This window comes from Kogia breviceps, chromosome 3 (assembly GCF_026419965.1).
Source record: "Kogia breviceps isolate mKogBre1 chromosome 3, mKogBre1 haplotype 1, whole genome shotgun sequence".
Lineage (NCBI taxonomy): Eukaryota > Metazoa > Chordata > Mammalia > Artiodactyla > Physeteridae > Kogia > Kogia breviceps.
This window is the reverse complement of record NC_081312.1, coordinates 11,966,023-11,983,939: the sequence shown is the minus strand read 5'-3', so window position 1 is coordinate 11,983,939 and position 17,917 is coordinate 11,966,023. Positions and strand designations below refer to the sequence as shown.

Genomic DNA, 17,917 nt, shown 5'->3' with positions numbered 1-17,917 from the left:
CCCGTGGAGGGGAAAGCCCCCCTCCCTCCCTGCTTCTGTGTGCTGTGTTCAGGAGTGCTTCTGTTTCGGGACCCTCTGGGGCTCTGGAATTAAATGTCAAACCCCCCAGCACTTGAGCTTGGAGCATGTTCAGGAAGGTGGCAGGGCAGGTCTGGGCACTGGGGAGATTTGTTCCTCAGCCTCATGAGTGGAAGCAAAGGGTCAGAGAGAGTGGCCTCCCTGCTGGAGGGTGCTGGTTTTACTGGAGACACTGGACTCGACCAGCAGCTCTCCGTGCACCCTCCGCAAGCAGGCTTCTCCCGGGCCTCCGTTGCCTCGCCCAGGGCCTGTGAGCCACATCTTTGACCTCACTGCCTACCTCATGGAGAACAAATTTGGAAGCATCCTTTGGTGCCAGGTGGAGATGGTTCCTCTTTAAGACAGAGCAGGTGGCCTCATGGGAAGTTGAGAGCCGGTGCTCTCTGGTGCCTCCCAGCATTTTGCATTCCAGGGGGCCCTTGTCCATTTGTCAAGTTTTGTCTGAGCCTCTGTAAACGGCGGGAAACAAGGATCCTCTCAGGGTCAGGGATGAGAGGTGGCAGGGATCCTGCCCACTTTGTAGGTGGGCTGCCCCGTGAGGCTTCGATGAGGAACTGAAAGACCCTTTGCAATTAGCCAAGACTGGGCCTCGGAAGAGAGGGGCACCGGTTGGCGGAGGGGCCGGCAGTGGAGGTGGGGGAGTGGTCCTGTCACAGGGGGACTGTGGAGCTCTGTCCAGTGCCTGCAGGCGGTTCAGACCCAGTGGCCCACTTGACTAATGGGAGGAGCTGCAGCCAGGCTTCCAGGCGGCTACGAGCTGCCCCGACCACAGCCCAAGAAGTCTGCCCCGAGAGGGGAAGTCAGTCGCCCCAGCCCTTGGGTTTTGCCCCCCCCCCCGGGGATCTCAGCACTAATCGTGGCTTTGTGCTCGATATAGTGAAGGAGGAGCCGCAGTACAGCAAAAACCCAGTGGTGATGGTGGATGAGGTCCTGAGCTCCAGCCCTCCCAAGTTCACCTTCCCGGAAGCGGGCTTACGCATAATGATCACCAAGAAGTTTGGGCCCAGGACTCGTCTGCGGATGGCAAGCAGGATCATAATTAACGAGGTGAGTTTGCCTCAAGGACCATGAGAGCGGGTGGCCTTGGATGGGTTCTGGCACTGTGAGGAGGCCCTGGCTTGGCAGCACACTTTCTGGTGTTGGGCCTGGGGTGTCCTCTGCCAGGCTGGCGTTTATCGCCCCACCTGTTGAAGGAAAGAAGCCCAAACCTCACCCACAGGCAGCAAATGGTCTTATCGGGAAGGATTTTAAGGCAGGTAGCAATCAAATACCATGCCTGCCACGTTCCACTAAGTATTTTGTCAAGTACTAGAGTAAAACTCATTGGAGAAAGGCTAGTCTGAAGTATGGGTTGTTTATTTTAACTGTTACTCAGGGCAAAAAAAGAATGAATACACACCTGTTCTCTGTGAGTAGAGCAACTCTAGAAGGAAACTGAGAAACCTATGGAAACCTTCTGGTTTGTCTCTCTCAGCATGTGGATCCGCCGCCTCCTTCGTGTTGTAACCTTTGCCTCTTTTAGTACAGCCTCATAGCTGTAGTTTTGTTTTTCAAGTATAATCCTCTGTGGATTCCTATTAAGCTCGAGTCATGACCCCCTCCCATTGTTACCTTTCATGTTCCTACTGAGTCACGTCCCACCTCCTTACAATTCTGTCCTTGCACAGCTATTTGGGGGTTTTTGTTTGTTTTTGTTTTGTTTTTAATAAGGATGACCTTTCAGTTCACTCTTTTTGGGTAGCAAAATATTATGCCTCCGTGTCTGGCCCTGAGTCTCAGATGTTGATCACTTGGCTCTTTTTGGCGGGCTAAATGTTGTGGACACACGTGTAAGAAAACAAGTTTTAAATTTCCACTCAACCCGAGACTTCATGATTTAGGAGTCCTTGGCTAAAACCAACATGAAGGCAGTTAATGGTCAATTGCTCTTTCTTTTGGAAAAATAACATGCCTCCATTTTAAGTAATGACTTTTCTCCCCCTCTTTTTGCTTCCCCTGACCACAAGGATAAGTGTTAGGCACACAGTTGTGGAGTATTGCCTTGGGGACACGTTTACTGACTCTTGGTCTTCTGCTGAAGTAACTGGGAAGGATATATGTGTCCATGTGTGATGATCGTTACCCACAAGGCCTAAAGCTGATCCATACGTATTTTTAATGGCAGCCAGACAAAGAGGAGCTGTGCAAAGGCAAACAGATTCTTGGGAGCACGAAAACCTGTTGATTTCTTGAAATGCGGCCTCTACATTTCCCTGGTTTCGCAGAAACCCACAGACTTGGCGAGCAAAGTCAGCTTCTGCTTGGGTAGAAAGGAGGCAGACTTGGTCAGTAGCTACAAGGAGACGGGGGAGGGAAGGGGACGGGTTGGTTCAGAGCACACCCATTTCACATGGCAAAAGACTTGGGCAGCAGAGGCCTTCCAAATGGCCACTAACCCAATCAGGATGCTCAACATCCTTAGTTGTTAGGGAAATGCAGATTAAAACCACAATTAGATACCATCGCCCGTCCACCAGAATGGCTAAAATGAAAAGGATTGACAGTATCAAACGTTGACCAGGATGGGAAGCAACGGAAATTGTAGTCCGTTGCTGGTGTGCGTGTAAAATGGTTCAACTTGCACCTACCTTATGACCTAGCAATCCCACTCCTAGATAAATACCCAGGAGAAATGAGCACATATGTCCACAAAAAGACGTGTACACAGATGTTCATGGCATTCTTCATGATAACCAAAAAGGGGAAATAACCTAAATGCCCATCAAAAAGCAAAGGATACGTTGTGTGTTAGTCACAGGATGGACTGCTATACAGCCCTGAAAAATATCAAATGACTGATGTGTGCAGCAACGTGGATGAACCTCACAGATATTCAGTTGAGTGAGAAAAGCCAGACATAAAATAACATGTACTCTCTGAATCCATTTATAGGAAGCTCAAGTTTGGGAAAAACTGATGTTTATAAAAGTCAGAATGGAGTTACCTTGGTTACCCCTGGAGAGAGGGGACCCTAAAGGAGTCTTTGGAGGGGCTGGAAATGTTCTATATCTTGATGTGAACCATCACTGGGCTGTTGGACACATACTATAAATGCACTTTTTGTGTGGAAAAAAAATTTTTTTTAAACTGTGCAAAGTCTCTCCTGTTTGACTGTCTTCAGGTAGTTTATGACCATCTACTGGGGGATGCAGAATGATTGCTGTCATCCGGTGACATGGGATGGGTTGTCAGGTTGGCGCTAAGAAGAGGAGGCCCGGGGCTCTGACTGATACCCTCGCTGGTATTGGTCCAAGTGGAAATGAGCAAACTTAAATGGATTCCAAGGTCCTTGGGCCATTTTTCAGGCAAACCCATCTCCAGGGGCGTTGTTCTCGAAAGCTTTAAGGGCCGCCACGTGGGAGGAACAAAGCAACAGGGTGACACTTTGTCACGCGCCTGGGTGTCTGTCTTGCCTCCTGTCCGCACAGAGGCAGAGGCTGATCAACTCGGCAAACGGTGTGAGCAGCAAGCCACTTCAGAACGGGAGACATGAGGGCATCGAGAACGGGAACGTTCCTGTGGAAAACCCTGCAGAGCTGCGGCAGGAGTTGGAGCAGCCGCCGCCCCCCCCGGAGCCAGAGCTGGTCGAGGCCACTTTCCTGTCCCCCTTCTCCATACCCGGTGAGTTCTGGGAGAGTGGGGCTCCCGGGCTACACTGCTGGCGGCTCTGAGGATCCAAGCCCGGGTCTTCAGGATGGAGAGCTAGACCCATGAGGGCGGGGGAGGCCGGTGGGAAGGGTGGACGTTAAGTCACTCGGTGAACACCTCCTAAGTGCTGAACTGTGGGTTAGAGCTGCATTGGGATGCAGGCACTGCCCAGGGTTGGGGAGCCTGTGTGCCAGACGACCAGCCAGATGGAGACTTGGGAAGTGCCAGTAACCCCTAGTGACTGCACTCAAATACCCAGGGCATCAAGGCTTTCTCATGCAGTAAGAAAAACAGCCACGTATGTTATTTTTATGGACACGCTCAGACTCTCCAACCCTTCCAGCACGGGCAGACTGTTTTGCCCATGCGTTGCATATTTGCTGGGACAGGATATTCTAAGGCCATAAATGACCTTTAGACAGTTACACCTTATCTATTTGATGACATCGCCTACCTATAAATAAGTCAGAACAGGCGTGACTCTGCCCCCAGCCCTGAGTGTCCTCCCATCTCATTGGATGGGCCCAGTGTCATCTGACTGCCAGCTCCTTGCTGACCTCACCTCGGCTGCATCCACACTGGCCTCCTCACTGTCCTTCCCAGAATGTAGCAGGTGTGCTCCTGCCCCAGGACCTTTGCACTTGCCCTTTGCTGGAATGCGCTTTCCCCAGTTATCTATATGGCTCCTTTCCTCACCTTCTTTGGGTCTCTGCATAAATGTCACCTTCTCGGTGCGGCCTTCCCTGACCACCCTAATTTAAGTATTTTATATATTTGGTTATCTTGTGTCTCCCCAGCTAAAATATCAGCTCTGTGCTGGCCAAAATCTTTGTCTGTTTCATTCGCTGTATCCACAGTGCCCAAGCCCGACACATAGTAGGTACTTAGTAGGTATCCGTCAAATGAATGAATTCAGGAGTTCGTGTGCGAGAGGATTCCCCAGACATACCCAGTCTGTCTTCATCTTTAACCAAACTCCTCTGCAGTCCACGATGGGTAATGAAGGCCTGAACTCTTTGGCCTCATCTCGGAGGTTTTTTTCTTGGTGTCCTGCCATCCTGAGAGGCAGCAGAATTCCAAACTTTTCAAGTCCAGAACTTGATGTTTCTCGGAAAAGAATTCTATGTTTAACATCAGGCTTACAGACTGCACCCGATCTGGGAGATGGCTTGGTGGGGTAGGGGGGAGAGGCTGCCCCAGCCCCCTGTCCCCATCTTTATGGGGACACTCCTGCTTCCCAAGTAGATGGCATGGGCCCTCCTGGACTGGGATACTCTGCCACCATGCTTCATCTGGAAAATACAGGTTCTATTTGCAGTCACAGGGCTTCCTCGGAGTTTCTGGATTAGAGTCTCCAGAGCTGTGCTGAGCACAGCTACCCGGGGGCCCTTCTCCAAATTCAGGGCCTGGTTCCCAAACCCAGATAGTCCAAGGACTGGAACAGGGCCTGGGAATCAGCATTTTCAAACTTTCTCAAGGGGATTCCTGGGGCCTAGGCCAGGTTAGGAATTGCTGCTTCTGGTCAGCACCTCCCAGCCTTCTTTCACATTAAGGGAAGGCCCAGAAAGTGGAATGCATTTCCCCCACTGAGGTCACAGAGGAGCCCAGCTCAGGGCTTGGGTCCTCCCCAGGGCCACCTCTGCTGACCAGAAGGCTGAGGGTTCTGTATCTCGGCCTGCCTCTAAGACATCCCTGGCACGTCAGCCCACCTTCCGGAACACTCTGTGGGAGCAAAGGTCATGCTCAGCCAGATAGTCTGGTGGGCTAAAGGTCAAAAACTGTCTTTGGGTGGGAGCTTGGCCCCTGGGGCTGGGGCTGGGACACTGAGGGAGGGAGGGGTGGTCTCCTCCAAATCCTGGAAACCTGTATCAGATCATCCGTTTGGATATGCAGGAAAAGGAAACTTTCTGTGGGGCGGAATCCTGGGAGGCAGGTGTGTCCACCCAGAGGAGAGCCTGCTCCAGGGCTGCTGGAGCAGGACGGGCCTGTCCCACCTGGCGTTTCTTACTTCTGTGGTCCTGAGAGGTCCGGACACAGTCCCCTGGGTACTGCATATAGCCTCGAGCCATCACATCAGCAGCCAAGTCCACATGGGGCTGAGAACAGAGGCTGCAGTCACCAGTGGGGTTTCAGCTCCTCAGGACCTGGACACCAGATGCCAGGGAAGCCTGGAGTATGGCCACAGAGAGGGAGGTGCATCCGTTGTCCAGGAAACAGCCTACCTTGCTGGGGAGTCGGACTGAGAAGGCGCTACCATTCGGGGAGTTCTGTTCTCCAGCCCCAGGAGGTGGGTGCAGTCCCCATTTTACAGACATGGGGCCTGATTGGGCCACCATCACCACCACCCTGTACTGCCAGTTCATCTCAGTCCTGGTCCTGACGCTGCCCAGCACCCAGGGCTCTGGAGGAAACCAGGGAAGGGACATATGCCCTTTTTGGTAGCTGCTATTCTATAAAGGGAGGCAGACACATGTAAGGGCAATTCATCTTTCCATTTCCTTGAAACCTTGACTTTGGCAGGACTTTGTGGGGTGGCCCCAGAGCCGACTACCTCCTCCCCTTGTCCTGGTGCCAGGATCTGATGCTCCTTAGAGAAGTGGCTTATGGGAAATCTGGTCTAGCTCCCTGCAGGGACTCTGGGCAGGTCACCTCCCGGGGCGGGCGGCGGTGCTTATAATGCTGCTCTCTTGCAAAGGCCAGGACCGGGTCCCTGCCAGGTTCTCTGCGCCCATGAGACCTTGCGCAGGGAACTCTGCCCTTCCTGGCGGGCAGGGGCTTCCTGTTGAAGTTGGTTCCACATTCCTCTTCAAGCCAGGGGCTCCAGGACGTTCCCCCGGGCCGGCCCACAGCAGAGCCAAGTGCTGTGAGCTTCCGCCCAGTGCTTGGCTCTCCTGGCCCTCAGGAACGGGCCGGGGCTTCCTGTGTCCCTGCGGAAAGCTCCCTTTGTGTCCCTGCGGAAGTGTTTCCAGGTGTTGCCCTGGGAAACCACAAGTGACTTCCTCTCCGCCTCCTCCTCCCCCCTCAACGTGAGCAGCAGGGGTGGGAACAGAGCGTGTGGCTGCCGCCCGTTTAGCTCAGGGAGAGGGAATTAGTCTCTGCTAGGTGCCTCCTATGTGCTGGGCCCTGGGTTTCAGGCACTTTGCAGACAGGAGGATTTTTTTTTAATAGATTTATTTATTTATTCATTTATTTAATTTTTGGCTGCATTAGGTCTTCGCTGCTGCACGTGGGCTTTCTCTAGTTGCTGAGAGCAGGGGCTACTCTTCGTTGCGGTGCGCAGGCTTCTCATTGCGGTGGCTTCTCTTGTTGCGGAGCACGGGCTCTAGGTGCGTGGACTCCAGCAGTTGTGGCACGTAGGCTCAGTAGTTGTGACTCATGGGCTCTAGAGCACAGGCTCAGTAGTTGTGGCGCACGGACTTAGTTGCTCCACACCATGTGGGATCTTCCCGAACCTGGGCTCGAACCCGTGTCCCCTGCACTGGCAGGCGGATTCTTAACCACTGCGCCACCAGGGAAGCCCCAAGAGGATTCTTTTAGTCAGTAAATATTTGGGTACCAGACTGTTGTGGGCCTTGGGGATCCAGGTGGGAACAGGACAGCCATGAAGCCTGCCCTCTGGGAGTTTCCAGGCTTGCAGGGTAGATCTGAGCAGATAATTGCATGATACACTTTGTGTAGCATCTCCTGCCCTCACCACACAGCTGAAGGGTAGGTGAGGTGGAAACGCCAGCCGCGGCCCCCGGGCTCTGTCCACCGACGTGAGGCATCACTGGGCTTGTGGACCAGAGCCAGGGGCACCCAGCCACAGCCCGGATCTGGTGCCCACCCGGTCTGATGCTGGATTTGTATCGACACCGGGTGCAGCCACGCTGTTCCCACTCTGAGCCACAGAGGCTGGTAATTGGGCCTCCTGGGCCAGCTGTTGGCTGTGGGAGAGGAAAAGGAGAAGGAGCTCTTCCTCCCGTGGAAACCGTGGGCTGCGGCCCAGGCACTGCCCTGCAGCGGCTGGCCGGTGACCCTGAGCCCCAGCCCGGCTGGGGAAAGCCCTTAGTACAGGCCGTGTGTGGCTGACGCACAGGCTGAGACGTCCTCCTGCCCTGTGGGCCACACCCTTGCCCTCCAACTGGACTCCTCCTGCCCCCATAAGGGTAAAGAAATCACATCTTGTGTTCTGGGATGCTGGCACTTGCGTCCACCATTATTATAGTGACCACATCTAATTGGGGACTTGCTGTATGTCCGGCATTGAGTGAAAAATAGGGAATTCTCACAGGGCTCTTATGGGGCCTCTGTGTGCCATGCCCTGCTCTAAGAGCTTTATTCCCTCATTTAATCCTCACGACAACACGTGAGGTGGGGGCGATGATCATCTCCATTTTATGGAGAAGGAAAGGGAAGCACAGAGAGGTTAAGTGACTTTCCCACAGTCACCCAGCTACTAAGTGGAGAGTAGCTTTCCAAACTGGGCAGCCCACACTAACTACCGCCTCTTTGTACTGCGCGCTTTCATTCAGTCCTCGCAGCTGCCTTGTGAGGGAGGCATTATCATTATCCCCATTTTACAGAGAGGGAAACTGAGGCTCGGAGAGGCTGTGGGACTTCCCAAGTCACACAACCATCACGTGGGGAACCACCCTTCCACCCTGTGCCCCTTGAGCTAGGGACGCCATCCTGAGCCAGTCTAGTCGGGAGCCGAAGCCCAGGCCCTGGGAGGTTCTCGAACGGTAACAGGAAGTAAAGCTTATTGAGCACTTCCAGTGAGCCAGGCAGGGTGTTTCACACAGATGAACTCACTGAGTCCTCAGGACAACCCTGGAAGGTGGGTACTGTTATTATCCCCATTTCCCAAGTGAAGAAACTGAGGCTCAGAGAGGTTTAGTTGCCCAAGATCACACAGGAGGAAGGAGCAGAGCCAGGATTTGCACACTGACATTCTGACCCCGGATATGCTTAAGGGACAGCACTGTAGCCCAACCAGGGGATTCTTTCACCTCCTTCCTTTGGAGCCCATGAGAAAATGCTTGCCTCTGCTTGGGGTGTCTTCTAGCTGGTGCACAGGTGCCAAAGAACTTGAGTCTGTGTTGAGCAAACCATGTTGAACTGAGTTGAATTATGGACCTTTGGGACCTGGCATGTGCTCTTCAGGCCTCAGATGGCACAGCTAAACCTTTCCTTCCTTTAGCAGCATAAAACTCGGTGCAAGCCATCTGAAGGTTTCGGGAAGCTTCTAGGGCTTCTTCTCCCCACCCCGGCCCCATCTTCCTCAGTTCTACATAGCACTGACAGAGCTGTGCTGACTGGGAGGAGAGAGGTCTGCTTAGTCTCTCTGAACCCAGTAAGGGATACTGCAGAAATGGAGCTCTAGAAAACTCTGGGCCCTGTTCTTTCCTCTCAGCCGCTCGGCGCATCTGGGAACACAGTGGAGAAGCTGCTGGTGCCGTGAGCTCACGTACATGTGAAATTCCACACGGTTCCCCTCTGCTCCAGGCCCCCAGAGACACAGGGCACTTTATGGTGGAAATGATCTTGTTCTTGCCTCGGTCGCGGGGGCCACCAGAGAAATCGCACATTTGGTAGATTGTCCCTTAAGTCAAGGTCAGGATTTCAAAGAAGTGCCCTTGTCAGTCACTGTGGAGCGCTAAGGTGTCAGTTCACACCTAATTAGAACAGACACTGGCTGAGCACTGTTATTTTTTAATATAACTGCTTTATTGAAGTGTAATTTACTTACCCTAATGCTCATACCTTTGAAGTATACAGTTGAGTGGTTTTTAGTCTACGCACAAAGTTGTGTAACCATCATCACCACAATCCGTTTTCTTTAGCGCCCAAAAGGAGCCCCCTACCTATTAGCAGTTATTCTCCATCCTTCCCCCATCTCCTGGCAGATGCTACTACTCTACTTTGTCTCTTTGTATTTATCTATTCTGGACATTGTATATCAATGGAATCATCCAATAAGTGGCCTTTTGTGTCTGCCTTCTTAGCATGATGTTTTCAGGGGTCATCCACGTTGTGGCATGTGTCAGTCCTTCATTCTTTTTTATGGCTGAATAATATTCGATTGTATGGATGTACCACATTTCTCCATTCATCAGTGGATGGACATCTGTATTATTTTCACTTTCTGGTGATGAGTGGTTTATAAAAACAGCTACTAAAAGCATAGTAGGGAAAGGGGGGGTCTGTTTTTATTTTTTTAATCTAAATGAAAGTGAGTTTCCTCTGAACTCTCTGTGGTTAACAACAAATGGTCTCTGAATACTAGAGTTAAAAGGGATCTTGGGAATTTTAGACCAGCCTTCTTATATTCCAAAGCAGAAAGCTGAGGGGAAGGGGCTTGCCCAAGGGGCGGTCTTGACCAGACAGAGCTAGGCATCTGGACCACCTGCCCTAGAATCTGCTCTGTGATGACCCCACAGCCAGGCTGCAAGGGAGTCTGGGAAATGCCTCTGCAGACACACTAGGAGGAGGTTGGCCTGGGGAATGCTGAGGACCCACTCAGCATGTCCACCCCCGTGGGAGCTGCAGCGAAGCCTGGAGAGAAGCAGTACAGCCAATCTTAGCTGATGACTTAACGCCAGAGTAGCTCTAGCGAGGGACTCGTGTGGCTTCCAACCTCCTAGTGAAACAGAAGAGGGGACAGGGCCCCGACCTGCAGCTTGGCAGACACATCCTTCATGGAGCCCTAGCCCCGCACTGTGCTTCACACCTTATATTTGGTGCTTAGATTCTGCACACAGCCCTGCTGGGTGGCTCATGTGGTCCCCGTTTCCCGGGGGAGGAAACTGGGGCTCAGGAAGCTGCACACAGGTGAGTAGGGGCCATGGGCAGGGCTGGTACCGCAGGTCTGCCTGACCCCCTAAGTGCCGTCCTCGACCTGGTCCCAGTGTCGACTTTGGCCAAGAGGGTCCCCAAGCTGGAGCACCTGCTCTGGAATGCAGGGGGCGGCAGGAAGGAAGGGGAGGGAGGCGGCCAGCTGCTGGGTCTGCGTGTTTTGTAAGCCCGGGGAGCCCACAGCCCGGCCCTGAATGTTTGCTGATGTTTAAAGCGAGCGTGCCGGCCAGCGCCAGGAGGGCCCGCAACCAGCGGCCTCTATTTCACCCTCCTCGGGGCCTCCAGATTCAAGGTGCGGCCTTCAGAGGCGGGACAATGACCTCTGTACTTTTTTGCCTTTTTTAGTCTCCCCACAGATCCTTGGAGTGGGTGAGGCGGGACAGTTATCACCTCCCAGACGAGGACAAGGAGACTCAGAGAGGTTGAGGGTCCACCTGCTGCCACGCCGTTGAGAGTGACAGAGGACGGAACAGCTCTCTTTGGCCCCAAGCCTTGGGATTCCTGAGGTGGAGTGCAAAGGTGGCCATAGCTTGGGGTCATCGTTAGAATAAGGGAGTCGACGCACCGACCCCAGCTCTGGGACGCACTTACATCCAGTCCCAGAGCTGGACACGATAGGGGCTGTGGACACGTACACGGAGCTGGGGTAAGGCTCCCTGGGAGCTGCACCAACCGAGGGAACTCTGGGTCCGGCTTCTCTGTTGACTGGGAGGTCCTGGTCTGTTTGTCTGATCTGTCCCCCTCTCCTGTGTGGGAGGATGCTTCTTGGAGAAGCACGAACAGGGTTCCGGAGGCTGAACCGTGTTACCTGAGTGTGCGGTGTGAGGGGGAGACCCGGCCAAGGGCGCCTCCCTGGGGAAGGGCTCTCTCAGCCCCCGCAAGCTCTCCAGGTCCCTGCCCTGAGCTGCCAGGGCGTCTCTTACCGGGCCTTTGGTCCCTGTGCACTCAGCCCTGACTACCCACATCTCCGTGTCAGCCCTCAGCAGGGCCTGCCTTGCTGAAGCCTAATGTTTCCTCTCACGCCCTCCCTTTCAGTCTTCCTCTTCCTCCCAAACCTCAGCTTAGCAGCTCTGTTTGATTACAGCCCTGACTTGTCTGCTTCCCATGGGGCCCCTCCTTGCCCCTCCAATGCCCTCAGGGTCAAAAGGCATCCTCCAGGACTCAGGGCAGTGTAATTAAGAGGCTTTGGTTTTGGACTCCTGGGTCTGCCACTTCCTAGCTGTGTGACCTTGGGCTAGATGGTTTACTTCTCTGAACCTGTTTTAGTCTTCTTAAAACCACCCAACCCAGAGCTTGAGTAGTAGATACTCAGTAAGTGGAAGTTAATTAACCATTAATATCAACAAAAGCTACAATTTGGTGCTTGCTCTGCCCCGGGCATCCTGCTAAATGTATCTCCCATGTTGGCTCACTTTAGTCTCAAAATTGCACTGTGAGGTACACGGTGAGCACAGTGGAACTGTTGTTATCCCCATTTTGCAGCTTAGAAAACTGAGATACACAGAGGCTAAATATCTTTCCAAGGTCACCCAGGCAGAATATGTCAGAGCTGTTATTTGAAGCTGGCAATCTAGCTACCATTAACCCTGGAGCTTCTGTGCCCCTCAAAGACCAATCAATTTAATGGTAAGTCTAAATTTAAGGATAAAACAAAAGTATATTAAAAATAACTAAAAATGATTGATTCTAAAGTTCATTAACCCCTAAGGAATAAGAAAACTTTAATGATTCCCCTTCTTAAGAGGATTTTTCTGTTTCCATCACAGCCATGAGCTAAAAGTATAAGGCTCTATGCTGACAGTCGATACCTCTGTCAGCCAGTGGGTAGTAAAAGGACTTCCACAGGCTTTGAAATCATCGGACTCAGAGGGCAGGCGAGCAGTATAGTACAGAGCACCCAGGATTTAAACTCTAAAGACCTGCATTCAAGTCCAAGTACTACCTCTCACTTTGTAATGTTTAAGTCACTGAATTTCACCAAACCTTAGCTTACTTACCTGTGAAATGGGGAGATATGAAAAATAGAGTGTTGATATGGAAAATAGAGTGTTTGTGAAAACCACCTCCAAGATGTGTGAGGCACAACACAAGTGTTGAATAATGATGAGGGGTCTGTTCATTAATCCAGCCTTGACAATGCTCCACCTTCACCAGCATCCCCTGCCTCCCCACAGGGCCCGACTAGAGGCCATTGGCTGGGGAAGCAGGGTCTATTTGCGGCTCTGCCCCTAATTTTCTGTGAGATTTGGGCAGTTCATTAACCTTCATGCATCTTGGTTTTCTTCTTTATAAACAGTTAAGCAAGTGAGATTTATTTCAGGAATGCAAGGCTGATTCAACACATGAAGAACAATTAATGTAACACACTATATTTTTAGACTAAAGGGTGAAAACCACACGATCATCTCAACAGACACAAAAAAGCATCTGTCAAAATCCAAGACGCCCTTTCTTGAATAATAAAAAAAAAAAAAACAACAAACTAGGAAGAGAAGCAGGTTTCCTCAATCTGATAAAAGGGCGTCTCCAAAAAAACCCAAAGCTAATGTCATACTTAATGGTGAAAGACTGAAGACTTTTCCCCCTAAGATCAGGAACAAGACAAAGATATCACTCTTTCCTCTTCTATTAAACATTGCGCTAGAGGTTCTGTCCAGGGTAAATAGGCAAGGAATAATTAAAGGCATCCAATTTGGAAAGGAAGAAGTAAAACTGTACTCACAGATGACATGATCTTATATATAGAAAATCCTAAGAAATCCACCCAGAAAACCCCACAACCCTATAAGAGTTAATAAACTTGCAGAATACAAGGTCACTATACAAAATTCAATTGTATTTCTATACATTAACAATCTGAAGATGAAATTAAAATTTCATTTACAGTGCCATCAGAAACAACAAACTACTTAGGGATAAATTTAACAAAGGTAGAACAAGATTTGTACACTGAAAACTATAAAATATTATTGAAAGAAATTAAGGAAGATTAAATAAATGGAAAGACATCCTGAGTTCATGGGTTGGAAGACTTAAAATTTTAGGATGGCAGTAGTCCTCAAATTGATCTACAGATTCCATGCAATCTTTATCAAAATCCAAGCTAGCTTTTTTTTGCAGAAATTGACAAACTGATTCTAAAATTCATACGAAAATGCAGGGGACCCAGAATAGCCAAAACAATCTTGAACAAAGTTGAAGGACTTCCTGATTTCAAAACTTATTACAAAGATATAATAATCAAGACTGCCTGGTACTGGCATGAGATAGAAATATATATCAATGGAATAGAATTGAGAGTCCAGAAATACACCCATACATTTGAGGTCAGTAATTCTTCATAAGGGTGTCAAGACAATTCAATGGGGGAAAAATAGTCTTTTCAACAAATGGTGCTAGGAAAACTAGATAGCCACATTTTTAAAAAAGAAGTTGGACCCCTAATTCACACAATATACGAAAGTTAATATGAAACAGTCTTAAATGTAGTAGCAAAATATATGAAACTCTTAGAAGAAGACATAGGAATACATATTTGTGACCTTGGATTAGACCATGGTTTCTTAAATATATCGAAAGCATAAGTAGCCAAAAAATAAAATTTAAAAAAAAAACCAAACACTTCATCAAAATTAAAAACCTCTGTGACTTCTAGGACACTATGAAGAAAGTGAAAAAACAACTCCTGGAATGGTCGAAAACATCTGTAAATTATATTTCTGATAAAGATCTAGTATCTAGAATATATACAGAACTCTGAGAACTCAACAATATAAATGGGCAAGGCATTTGAGTCGACAATTCCCCAAAGAAGATTTACAAGCAGCCAGTAAGTCCATGAAAGATGCTGAACATGATTAGTCATCAGGGGAATGCAAATCGAAACCACAGTGAGATACCACTAATCACTCACTAGAATGGCTAGAGTAAAAGACAACCCTAAAATGTTGGCAAGGATGCGGGTATATTGGAACCCTCGTACACTGCTGGTGGGAATATAGAATGGTAAAGCCTCTTGGAAACCAGGCTAGTAGGTCCTCAGAGAGTTAAACACAGAGTTACTATATGGTGCATCAATTCTACTCCTGGTTATATACTCAAGAGAAATGAAAACATGTCCACACAAAAACTTGTACACGCATGTTCATAGCAGCATTATTCACAGTAGCTAAAAAGTAGAAATAATCCAAATATCCAAGTGATGAACAGATTAAACAAAATATGGTATATTCATATAATGGAATATTATTTGGCCATAAAAGGGAATGAGATACTTCTTCATGCTACATCATTAATGAACTTTGAAAACGTTATGCTAGGTGAAAGAAGCCAGACACAAAAGGCTGCACGTTGATTCCATGTATATAGAATGTCCAGAATAGGCAAACTGCAGTGACTTCCAGAGCTTGAGGGGAGGGGGAATGGGGAATACTGCTAAAAGGGAGGGGGTTTCTTTTCAGCGTCCTGAAAATCATCTGGAATTATGTAGTGATGGTAACACAGCTTTCTAATATACCAAAACCCACCTAATCAATACACTTTAAAAGGGGTGAATTTTATGATATTTTAATTATCTCAGTTTTTAAATGGAGTTAATCTAGAATGGTGGTTCTCAAAGGGGCGACACAAGCAGCATCAGCATCTTAATTATCTCAGTTTTTATTTATTTTTGAAAATTAATTGATTTTTGGCTGCGTTGGGTCTTCGTTGCTGCGTGCGGGCTTTCTCTAGTTGCGGCGAGCGGGGGCTACTCTTCATTGCGGTCACTGCAGTGGCTTCTCTTGTTGCAGAGCACGGGCTCGAGGCACGCGGGCTTCAGTAGTTGTGGCACACGGGCTTAGTTGCTCCGTGGCATGTGGCATCTTCCCAGACCAGGGCTTGAAGCTGTGTCCCCTGCACTGGCAGGCAGATTCTTAACCACTGCGCCACCAGGGAAGCCCTGTCTCAGTTTTTAAATGGAGTTAATCTAGAATGGTGGTTCCCAAAGGGGCGACACAAGCAGCATCAGCAGCATCTGGGAACTTGTTAACAAAGGCAAATTCTTGACCACCCCCCACCCCAGCCCAGTTCTACAGCTGCCAAATCATTAGCTCCAGGGGATTCTGAGTGATACTCAAGCTCGAGAACACTAGTCTTGGACCTATGCTCTCTAGGTCATGTAAACACTCCTAGTTCCAGGGTCCATGAATATCTACATCAGCTGGTGACACACACATCCCCACGTACCGCAGGTTAACCACTTTAGGTAGTTAACTATCCAGCTTATTTTGTTTGAAGTTTTTCATTAGCAACTGCATCTGTTCTTTTATTTTTTATTTTTATTTTTTGCGGTACGCGGGCCTCTCACTGTTGTGGCCTCTCCCGTTGCGGAGCACAGGCTCCGGACGCGCAGGCTCAGTGGCCATGGCTCACGGGCCCAGCCGCTCCGCGGCACGTGGGATCCTCCCGGACCGGGGCACGAACCCGTGTCCCCTGCATCGGCAGGCGGACTCTCAACCACTGCGCCACCAGGGAAGGCCCTGTTCTTATTTTTTTTCCCTCCAGTATGATTAGCCATCTGTTTTGTTAGAGTTCATTATAAAGATTTTTTTTCACATAATTCAATTGTAATTTCCTACTTCAAAAAAGAAATCTGAGAGTGGAAGAAACACCAGCAGCCCTTCTTTCGTGCTTACATTTGCACATCAGTTGGCGTCCACGGCGAGCATCTCTCAGGTGTCCCTGACATTGCACTTGAAGGGATGGCAGTTGGAAGGGGAGCTGGAGGGGCTCCTGGTGGTGTCAGAGGAGTGTCCCTCAGGATAGACATTGTCCTGTAGCCCCCCAAACTCTATCACTTCACCCAGTAATTAGTCCAGACGCTTAATGTTAGAGAAATCCAACTCGGGCTGGTTTAAGCCAAAGGGCCCATAGTGGCAGATTCACTGAATCTACCTTCAGGCAAAGCTCAACACGGGGCTCAAATGGTTACAAGACCCTGGGACATGTCTCAGCAAGGTTTTCCCTGTATTGGGTTCATCCTCTGGCAGCTTGCCAAGGTGACCACCAGCCATCTAGGCTTACCTCCCATCGGATTAACCCAGTGCAGAAGTGGTGCCTCTGGCTGAGTTAAGGATTGCATTTGGCTGCATGTCACAGAAAATTCATGCGACAAAGCCTTCACCTCAAAGGATTTATTTTTATCACACAGGAAGTCCTGAGATGAGGGAGTCTCATAGCTCTGTCATACCATTGGTGTCCCATTTCGGTTCTTCCATCCTTAGCAGGTGACTTTTGTCTTCAAGGTTGCCAAGTGGCTCCTGTGGCTTGTATGTTCACGTTCCAGGCAGAAACAAGGACAAAGGACAAAGGGCAGGAGACACGTGTCACTAAGCCTGTCTCTTCTTATCAGGAAGATAGTCACCTTCCTGGAAACCCTACCACTTAGACATCTCCTTACATCTCATTGTCCAGAACTGTCTATGGCCACTCCTACCTGCCAGGAAGCCTAGGAAATTAAGGTTTTTAGCTAGGAACCTACTGTCCAAAGCAAAATAGGGTTCTGTTAGTCAGGAGGAAGGGATAATGGATATTACAGACAGTGATTCCCAGCAAAATCCACACGTGGGTCTCTACATGGGTTATCCATCCAGCCCCAAACCCACGTAAACCCCTCGATGGCAAGGGTTGTTGATTTGTCCCCTGGTGGATTCTCAGCACCTAGAATAGTGCCTAGCACCGAGAATGAACACACTATTTATGGAACGCATGATTAGCCAAGCTGGACTCAACACACCCACCCATAGAGCTGGGAAGTAGAGTCAGCCCTCCAAACCACATGGCTGATGTGGAATGGAGGGCCGGTTCCCTGAAGGAACATTAGCATGCTGTTACCAGGAGCAGGGCATGGATGCTAGGCAGATAAGAGCAACGAATGCCCTGCACAGCCCAGCATTGCTCGGGCTAGCCCATTCTTAGAGATAGCAAACTACCCATCCAGAAGTACACTTTTCATATGCAGACTACCCTGTCCGGAGCTCAGTATTCTGAATCGCTGGCCTCTGTCCGGCTCTCGCGCTCCACAGGAGGTACTTAGTCCTTTGCCCTGAGCACTGCAGGGTCAGTACCAGACGACTGGAGACAGCCCCTGTCCCCCCCAGAGCCCGCTGAAACTGTTCAAAGCAGCCACTCCTAGGCCTGCTCACCCGGCCTTGCATTTGCCTGTGGAAACCACAATAATCATTTCGGTGTCTGGTGTCTTACCGTGCCTCATTAAACAGTGGAGACGCTGAAGACAGGTGGAAGGTGTGGGTGGGGTGGGGCACAGCATGATGAC

The 17,917-nt window shown here is 49.9% G+C and overlaps 1 protein-coding gene across 7 annotated transcripts in view; it reads left to right on the top strand.

Moving 5' to 3' along the window:
* Positions 1-17,917, top strand: part of SLC24A4 (solute carrier family 24 member 4) — a 163,704-nt gene that overhangs the window by 125,631 nt on the left and 20,156 nt on the right. For all 7 annotated transcript variants that reach the window (XM_059056882.2, XM_059056881.2, XM_067030651.1 and 4 more), the window contains exons 11-12: positions 956-1,125; positions 3,546-3,738. In XM_059056882.2, the coding sequence (XP_058912865.1) occupies positions 956-1,125; positions 3,546-3,738 (363 nt within the window). The remainder of the gene's footprint in view (positions 1-955; positions 1,126-3,545; positions 3,739-17,917) is intronic.